General features: G+C 33.7%; 1 protein-coding gene across 1 annotated transcript; it reads left to right on the forward strand.

Moving 5' to 3' along the window:
• The first annotated feature begins 1,049 nt into the window (after positions 1 to 1,049).
• LOC128550703 (protocadherin-11 X-linked-like) lies at positions 1,050 to 7,460 on the forward strand. The gene is made up of 5 exons (XM_053530274.1): positions 1,050 to 1,236; positions 2,130 to 2,373; positions 3,615 to 3,736; positions 5,395 to 5,463; positions 6,182 to 7,460. The coding sequence occupies exons 1-5, from the start codon at positions 1,179 to 1,181 to the stop codon at positions 6,421 to 6,423; spliced, it is 735 nt and encodes a 244-aa protein (XP_053386249.1). The 5' UTR covers positions 1,050 to 1,178; the 3' UTR covers positions 6,424 to 7,460.
• Positions 7,461 to 10,485: the final 3,025 nt, after the last annotated feature.

Here is a 10,485-nt window from a genome sequence, read left to right on the forward strand (position 1 = left end):
GGTTGTCCGGGCGTCTGTATTCACCGAGTTTGACTAATTGCAATATTTCATTCATGTCCAAAAGTAAAGTATGTTGATCAAAAATGAAAATATTAATCGAAAGTACATGTTAAAGCTTTGTTATTTTTTCCGTTCATGTACTGTGTTGAATGTTTTAAAACATTTTTACACACGTCACAATTCAGAAACATAAACAATACATTGCGTAAAAAATATTTGCTTTATGTCACTTAAAAGTTAAATATACAACAAGAAGCGATGTATGTTCTGGGGATCTTGTAAAGATATATAAATTTAAGGCTTTATTGAAATTAATAATTAATGATATAAGATGCCAATGAAAATATTTTGTTGTACATATACAAAAGTAATCCTCAAAGACAATAATACTGGGACAAGAACTATTGCGAATTATATGTTTACATTTGATAATATTTCATAAATTCATAAATATAAGTCATAAATATAACATATGAACTGTTTAAAATTTATGTAATACAATTTTATTTATTATGATTATCAGATATATCTTATAATACTTTGGAAGAAACTTATGCTTATTTCGATTTACCTTGGCAAATGACGTTCAGATCAGTCAAATATCCGTTTAGTTGATGGTCTGTATATGTCTTCCCTGATAAAGGTAAATTAGAATTAAAAAAGTATTTTGATCTTCGCAGATTTCGAAATGATGGGTTTATTCAATATTGTCAATGAAATCATTTGGTTGCATTTTTACGGTTTACAATTTGTTCCCTCATTATGTTACGCATGCGCTCAATGCGTTTAATGTCAGTAAGACAGACACGCCTTTCGCCTGCAATAAATGCTCATGGTAGCTAAGCAAACTCAACATATTTACAGAAGGAGGAGCCATTCTCTGTTTCCATTGGCAAAAGTGACGTAAGAGTAAACTTCAATACTCCATCATACGACTTTTGCTGTTTCTGTTCTGACTTGATCCCTGGTGCAGGATGTTTCTCATGAAAAAACAGGAATGCTGTCACTGTTTTGATCTATTTTGCTCTTTGTTAAATCTAGCCATGGAAACAGTCATAGAAACAGCCGGGATTTTCAGTATAAAAAGGAACGGAACCCAGAGTGCGGCACAGCAGGAACTTACCGAAGGAACAGATATATCTAAATTTGATAACAGAAAAGGCATTTAGGAAGGAACGATGAAGTCCAGGATTCTTATCGGTTTACTTGTATTAATCGTCTTGTTTAATACCGGAGGTAAGATTTAGCACAATTTGATGAATATTTATCAAGGACTACAAATACTATGCAGGTTAATTTTCTCACTTATTATACTACTGACCATTGCAGGCACGTTTTGTCTCATTGATGTTCTGTATATTAGCATTTATATATCGAACTACAAAAATACGCAATTATTGTTTTCATTTATGCTACCCTTGGAAAAGGCATTTTGAAAGCCGAAAGCGCTCGCGTTTATAAACTTTTGGCTCTGAATATACAAATATTTTCTCATACTCTATAATTTTATTTTTATGTTCGAGTCATTTTCGAATCCAGTGTGTTTGAAAGGCTTTTCGTTTATTCACTTATTTATATACATGTATATTACTTGTCCTATCGTGTAATGATTACATCAAAGACATTACAAATAATCAGTTTTAACATAATCGCAGCCAACGGGTAAATGTTTTCAACACTAAATTATTAAAAAATGTCTTTCATTAGATAATTAAACAAATGTAAATTACGATATATTGAAATCTATTAAAGCAAATTCGAATTTATCTGTAATTTCCACTATAAAGAAACAACTGAGTAATTCATTCGAGTTTGATCCATACCTTTTAATAAACTCAATCTATTTGAACACATTTATTTCCGAAATGCCTAGTCTGTTTAGACATTGATATCTCAAAGTTTTAAATCAGTCTGAAATGATTTATCTCAACGTCAATGTGCAAGGAATTAATATGCATGCTACGAATTACCGATCCAGTAACAATAATCAAAGTCTATGTTTTCTACATATTGTTTGCATTAAGCTAACTCAGGGCCCATTATCCACGAGTTTTCAATGCGTGTGAATAACTACAAACCAGTTGATAATTTAAATATAAATATTTGATATAGAATTATTCTATTAACAGAGGCCGCTCTTTCCGAATGGACAACACCAGTTATAGGTACTGCAACCGGAAGTGGGAGTTTGTCAGTTGCCGAAGACCAAGCTCTTTCAACAACAATTCACACGCTTGCAGCCACTGGTGCTGCAACGATAACTTATTCGCTACTGTCTACAGGTACTCCTTTTGCAGTAGCTGGTACAGGTGAACTTACAATTACCTCCGCTCTTGACTACGAGACAACTACTTCCTACGTAATAGAAGTTGAGTAAGTGGGTTTAAACTTTAAAAGTTTAAATTTGAACTTTGAAACAATGTTCTATCGCTATAAACAATGATAATACACCGTGTGCAATCAGTATGGACTTGATGTGTTTTAATAGTGGATAAACTTAGAACTTTTTTCTGACCGAGGATTATCTTATCCATTTGGTTTAATTTTAGTTTAACGTTACTTTTTATTTTCGCACGAATTTAAGCCGTAACAGAAATGTACAGGCTATGCGTAAGCGACAGTAACACTTCCCCTCTTCAAGAAGTCATCATATGTGATGACGTGTAAGCCATTTCCCGGACGATCCCCCATGTTACGACTTTGGGCGAAACAGACCTTAAAGAGGATAGAATTTTGATGATGAAAAATCCCAACTGCCTGTGGAGGGATTCGAACCCAGATCGCGCGCGTGAAAGACCAATGCTCTTACCCCTGAGCCAAAGAGTCGACTCCCTGATGCAGTTGTCAGACGCACAGGCTATGCGTAAGCGACCGTAACAATTCAGCTATATGCTTCTTTGATATTTCATGAGAAATAACAAGCTTCCTTTCACGAAAGTTTCACGATTGGTCGTAAAATCAGTAATTTAATCCTTATTATGCTGGGCAGTCTGATCAAGATCTGCACTGTTCGCCATTCAGTCAGTGCCTTTTTTGTAAGCATCCCTTTTAACAGTTAATGATACTGTCCAAATTGAAAGATGAACAAGTTCATTATAGAAATTTAGCAGGGTAAGGGCTAATATTACTGCAGTTTAAATTATCAAGTTAAATACGTTTTATCTGTTAGGAATACACTTACTTTGATATTTTCAAGTCTTAATGCATTCAGCTCTTATATATGGTTGCTGATTTATGCCATTTCGTCTTTTCGCACCGCGACTCTGCCCAAAGAGAACACGAGATTTAAGAAGTTTAAATGTCGGCGGCGCGGACGAACAAGTCACTAAACAGCGGAAGCACGAGACGAAAAGATGACATTTTAAATCTCAGACGGCTAGGTTCAAGGGCAAAACTGAATGAAGACTTAAATTTACCTATCGTCTTTATGCTCTGCGGTCCGCCATTATGTCTCTTAAATCTAGTATTTTCTTTCCGTATCTCCGCTGTTAAACGAGGTTTCGCCCCGTGCCCTCTCAATCTTATTTCCTTAAATCTCGTGTTTTCTCTGAGCGAAAACAGGAAATGACACAAATCAGCCAACATAGTTATATTTTTAAAACATTTTGTGATAGGGCGGTTGATGACGACCCTACGACGGGAACGGCAACCATTACTGTGTCTGTGACTGATGTTAATGAACCGACATTTGGCTCTTCATCATACAGTCCATGCATTCTCGACGGTTCTGTGGCAGGTAAGCTTCAGTCTGTCTTAACATTTCTTATAACATATTCTCTTAAATTATGCAAATTTAAATTAGTTATTTTAAAACGTGCAATGTAGACACGAATTAAAGGATGTGCATTTTCCAAACACATTTTCATAGGAGTACCTGTTTTAACGTCGTATGACCATTGTTAATAATTTATTAAATATTTATTTGATTATGTAAACATCAAATACGTGTGCGCTTTTATAATTCTGTACATTTATTGCAAATGACTTTGCTACCCTTTAGAGTAATTTTAAGCAAATGTTACATGATCACGAAATTAGAAAAAAAGAAATTATAACTGACACTGTTGATACAAAAAGGGGAAAAACGCAGACACAAAAGTGTAGGATTTATCTAATAAATTACATAAAATAGAAATTCATAAATATCCATTTCAGAAATTTCTTTTGTCTTCTGTCGTCGAACAAAAGAGATATCATTTAAAAATGCCTTAACTTACAGCAATCATCATTATTGTTTTGGATTAGAGTTTTCAATATTTAAGCACATTTAACGAGTAAACACTCCAACGTTATCCACAGGTTTTAATGTTGCCTGAACAAAACAGTTTGCTCATTTGTTTGAGTATCAGGTTGGGACAAATACACATTTTCATAATGCATTATCATTATATTTTTATGTAAAAATTCATATACCATGTGTTAATCTTGGCGTATTTCGCCGACTACTTAAAAAGCTACAGCGTGTAAGAAACTACCATAAAATAATTGATTGATGACACTCTTACATCTTCGATATAAGCGAAATAGACACGGATTCATGTATCTGGTGTAGTTTAGTTATGTCAAATTCAGAATTCGTTTCCTATTTTTAGAGATTGTGCAGGGGATTTTGGTATTGGTCTTATAAGAAATTGCACTTTTTAGAATTAAGGATAGGTGTTCCTTTTAATTTGAAAAGAATTTTAAGAGAACTTCTCACCTAAAAACACCTTGAGACTTAGGAAGACATTTGCATATGTTTAAAATTAATCAATTGCAGCTGTCTATATCTGAAAAACTATACAGCACTTACGTGACATTTAAATGCTTATTATGTGTGTTTAAACTCATATTCTACAAAAAAAAATCAATAAAATCTGCCAAAAAAGTATAAAACCCTACGAAGAAAAATAAAAGCTGACTCGGATTGATTGAGTCTCTTCATGAAAGGAAATGAAATGTGCAGCATCCATCATGCTTTCTAGCACTGGACTAAGCGGTATTTTATTCGTTAACTGAGTATACGTAAGGGGTAACATTATACAACACTAAACTATGATGCTGTGACAGTAGATAAAATCTATGAGAAGATCCTTTGGAAACATAGAACGCAGCCAAGCCAAGACAAACAATACCTCGGTTTGATCGAATCTGTTCATGAGAGGGTTTGAAACACGCAACATCTGTCACGCTCCCTAGCACAGCCCTAACATGTACAATAATGAGGTTCAGCCATATAACGCAAAAAGGTATTAGAAGAAAACTCACATGGCATATCGTTCAAAATTTACACAATCATGACGTTTATGTATTATTTATTATATTATTGAATTAATTGTATGCCTTATGAAATAAGTTTGCTAACGTGTTAATTAAAGTGATATCTTGACTGATGAATATCCGCCATTTTTGCAGATACCACATTGACCACTGTTTTAGCAACTGATGCGGATACCGGTGACACAGTTACTCACGCTATAGCAGGTCAGTTAATATCGTAATGAAAGTGGGAAAGAAATGTTGACAACAGATAAAAGATATTTGTCACTGCCTTTTTAATTATCAAGGGGCTATTTTGGCTGCACCAGATATACATGTCATCTGAGGGATTTAGCTGGTGTATCACGGAGGAAATTCAAAAGTATTTTGAAAAAAACAGTCAAAAAATATTTAAAGAAAATTTGTCCCTGCATTTGTCCCCTACTGGTTGAAACCCGTTTCGGGGACTAGAGTTGCCCTTTTCCCTCTGTCCGTCTATCATTTCGCCTGTTCGTCTGCGATGTCGTGTCCGATCCATAACTCTGTCTTTCATCAATAGATTTTAATATTTCTTGACGTAAATTTACCCCAATATAGGACAATATGTCACCTTTATCTTAAAGGTCAAGGCCCTATTTGAAGGTCATAGGTCAATAGTACAACTATAGATTTTATATCCAAACTTTGTGTTATAACATATTGTATATGCAGTACAATATTGTATATACATCATTGACAGTAATCAGAACATTATCTTATACCGTAGTAAAGTAAATTAGTCAACTTCCAGTAGGGGACTTTGTACGAGTATTGCATGTCAATACTTCATTCAATTGTTTGTTTTATATCAACTAAACCGATAAGGTCAACATTATAGTGTTAAGCAAAGTAATTTCGTTTTCTTTACATTGTGCATAACTAGAAAAATGTTTTACATGTACAGGTGGAAACACAAATACTGACTTCAAAATTGCTGCTGCGACAGGTGTCATCCAAGTAAATACAGGCAAAACTCTCGCCAAAGCAACAAATCCAAGTTACAATCTTGTAATCGAAGCCGATGACGGAAGTCACACATCGACAACCACAGTCACAGTAACAGTTGCTGATTCTTGCAATGGTGTGGCAGCTGTTGGTTTCAGCATGCTGGCAATTTTGATGGCTTTTCTTGTAGCAAAAATTTAAGTGTTAAAATGCCGGTATCTTGTGTAAAAAATCCGTAATTTCAAACGGATTTATTATGAATGCTTTGTCTCTAAACATATGTTTGAAATAACCTAACAAACGATATATTACAATGAAATCTTAATCAGGTGTATTAGACCCACTTTGTTTGAAAAAGAACTCTGAAGACTGATACCCCTTTGGCAGTAAATGAAAATGAGCGTATAAGAACAAAGGTAAAATCTTGTAGTACCGACAAGATATTTTTGCAATATTGCAATACCGGCGTTTATCAAATTGTTTCTATATGCATTATAGTGCAGGTATTTTAGGTGAGATGCGCGTTCTTGAATAATTAATTATATTTGTAGTACTTATATCATTTTTAAGATGACATATTGGCTGTAAACTGAACTGCCGTGATAGGCTTATAATTTATTGCAAACAGTTAAACAAAAAATCTTAACTTATTTTGGTTCTACACGAACTTCATGATATGTAATAATGAAATGAAACTTGATTTCCCATTGAAAAGATGTAGCCATAAACTATTATTAAGTGTTCAAGATTTTGTGCTATTCCCTTTAGTACTGTATTTGTGTGTGTGTGTGACGTACTTACTGTGATTTGTTTGGAAAATGATACCAGTAATGAGATACAAGTTTATCGATGTTTGGGTCATTTTCCTTGAGTTTTGTATTTGTTTTCGTAAATGCTTATTCACATTTCACTTGTGAATATCTGAAAATGTCAAATCCAACAAATATTTACTGACAGTGTTAAATATGTTAAAACATGATTTTTTTAACTAAATAGTTTAATGAAATTTCTAGCAAATATTTACTGACAGTATTAACTTTCTTCATACATGAACAAAAAATGTTATAAAATATTTTGATGAAATTTGCACATCATTAATGACTTTCGTATGAATGACTGACCAATATAATATAACATTTGTCTAGCATACTGATATCTTAATACTCTTGTATCATGTTGTCATTGTTTGATGTGAAAATAAAAGAAATGACACAGTTATTTGTGGATACTTCAAAGTCTCGAATTGTTATTCAGGAGCTAACACAATGAGTTCGTTTTTTATATTAGAAATTTTTTGTTCTTTCAATCTAAGGTTTATATCATTAATGAGAAAACCATTATATGATCTATGTCCGTAAACTATAATATACACGTATATCACTCGAATTATATTCTATTATTATAGAATTATATGACTGAGAGTGTAATACTGTATTAAAATAGAATAAAATATAAAAAGTGGAAAACCACAGCTCGCCCTAGACGACATGAACGAAAATGTTGCTGGCTCGGTTTGATTGAGCCTGTTCATTTACGGTTTTGTAAATGAAAGCTACCGTCCACGCCCTCTAGCCCCTGGTTGAGCATAACTCAACACATGTTATAGGTACCAGAAAATAATTTAGCGACATCCGTAGATGTATTCATACGGAGGTGTAAATGGAAGCTTCAATGATACACAGAGTCTACTTCCATGAAAAACGGCGTAAGGTCTCCAGTTGAAATAATGGTTTTGCTCTAAACGAGAAAATAATGGGCAAAACTAAACATACTAGAATTTAACTGGAATTTAGAGGGGTGACCAGAGTAAATGGAGCCTGCATATCACAGAAACTGCCAAAAGACAAAATTAAAAGGCAGGCACCATATCCAAGAGGCGATTAACAATACCCAAAGCGATTAAAGGGGAGCCGAAATGTTCAAGCTAAAAAATTAAATAGTGCACTCAAACAACATAAATTATGAGCTGTACGATCAGAATAGATCGAAATATAACAGCTCTGATTAAAGAGACGTTTAGGAACAGAAATTCACTAGTTGGATTTGACCAACCCCTTATGTATTTACATATCTTACCTTAATAACAGACGATGAATGGGGAAGAAGCGGACAAGTTGATTTATTTCCACCTAGTATCATGAGCATGTACGCATTTACATGCATGAGTAATAGACGTCGACGAGACAAGAAACTGGCCAGTTAATTAATTCTTTCAGCCTTGTATGTATATATATGCATCCATACTTCTAAATAATATACTTGATGGTTCTCTCCGCATAGCATATATATATCTTTATACCTTAGACTCCTATTAATTTCACTTGTATATTTCTTTGGTGACCGTCTCCAAAATCCCTTCAAATTATTTTGAACTGTTTAGATACTTGGATGCTAGGGCCCGAGGCTTGCTTTCCTGTTGATCACCGTACAATGAGATGGAAATGCCAAGTTTTATTTCCAAATAAATACGGAAAAACTAGAGGGTAATAACTGTATTTAGGCCAGTCAGACGTGTCACCGTGATAATTCATTAAAACTGGTGCTGTCAGAATGTGCAGTAAAATTATCCAAAGTATTTTGAATAGTTATACAGCTATATTTCAATAATTGTGTATATATGTTTTTGATGCAAAATTGCTTGCTAGCGATGGGTTATAGAGAAAAGATGTTTCTCACTTACCGGACAGAAAAATCTCTATTTTTAAAAATGCTGGAAAATCTTATCTCACATGGGTTATCCCACACTCCTGTGACGGACTACTTCATGCACTGAATATACATATTATTTATGTAAAATAATTAAAAATCAGGTACCTTTATCTTTTCTCTCCATTCCTTATAATGTATTTCTCGATTCAAAATTCGTTACTTTTTGATAAGAACGTACCGTTACGCTAAAAACGATAAAACTAAAGCGGAACTTTGTTATTGTGCGTCACTGAAATGTCATGACGTCTTTTCTGCTTACGGACGTCAATTTCCCGCGTTTTAAATAGTTCCATATTTTCATGCTTGTTTTCATTGTTTCTGTTGTGGTAAGTGAGAAATAGAATCCATCATTGGTGTTCGGTGAAGATCGATAATCCCAACCCTCGGGCGCACCGCTCAAGTCTTAAACTCGGCACAGCCTCGTTTAAGACTTGAGCGGTGCGCCCTCGGGTTGGGATTTTCTGATCTTAACCGAAGACCAATGACAGATTCTCTATTTCCGTTTGTGAAGAAAACACGAAACTTTGTATATAATTATTTTGAAGTGAGCTGAAGCCAAACAAAGGAAGAGACACACGGTTCATAGACATTAATTAGCCTAGAATCAGGAACCAAAAGGGGCCGGTGATTTATTTTTTTTAATCAGCAATTTCCAAAACGTTAATTTATGACTCTTATAGATAATAATTTTTGACAAAATATTTATTAAGTTGCATTTTATACACTCTTAATATAAATAAGACACAGATAAATGATATAGATGAGACCCTTAAAGGGGGGAAATGTTAAACAAATTCTCATTCATAGGATGAATTTATTTCTAAGTATGAATATTATATCACTTAAGTAAACTAAACTCATTTTAATACATTCTAGTAATTAATGAAGTTAAAAAACTATTTAAATATTCTTAACATTTGGAGGTTCATGAAGGGTTTCCTATAAAACAAGTTAACATGTACATACAAAGTGTGTTTCAAATAATAGTCTGCATTCCTGCGTTGTCACATCAATCTTACAGTTCTAATTAAGTACTGGGAGTATTGGTAGTTAGATTTTACGATGAAAAAAAGAGTAACATTCAAAAGAGAGGCTCCATAAGGGTTTTTTCTTCTTGTATTACAGCATCTAATTTAATTCCCTGTAATGCATATTATATAAAACATGATCTGCACTGTTCGCAATTCAGTCAGTACCTTTCTGTTAAGCACCCTTTTAACAGTAAATGATTTTGTCCAAGTTGAAAAATGGACAAGTCCACTATAGAAATTTAGCAGAGTAAGGGTTAATTTGTTAATATGAGAGGTAGACCTTGAGCTGGCAAGACCTTCACCACAGACTGCCTTTCCCATATTGAACCCAATCACATAGCTCTATGTTTATGTTTATAATTATACAAATTTTTAAAGTGCAGTGATTTACTGCAGACACCCCAGTAACACAAATAATTTACTTGTTTATGAATATATAATATAGACATAAAAGGAAAACATGCCAAATGGATTTAGATGTAAATCATTGAAAGTCAAGGTTAATCGATTAGTTTACAAACAC

The sequence above is a fragment of the Mercenaria mercenaria genome, chromosome 18 (genome assembly GCF_021730395.1).
Source record: "Mercenaria mercenaria strain notata chromosome 18, MADL_Memer_1, whole genome shotgun sequence".
Taxonomy (NCBI): domain Eukaryota; kingdom Metazoa; phylum Mollusca; class Bivalvia; order Venerida; family Veneridae; genus Mercenaria; species Mercenaria mercenaria.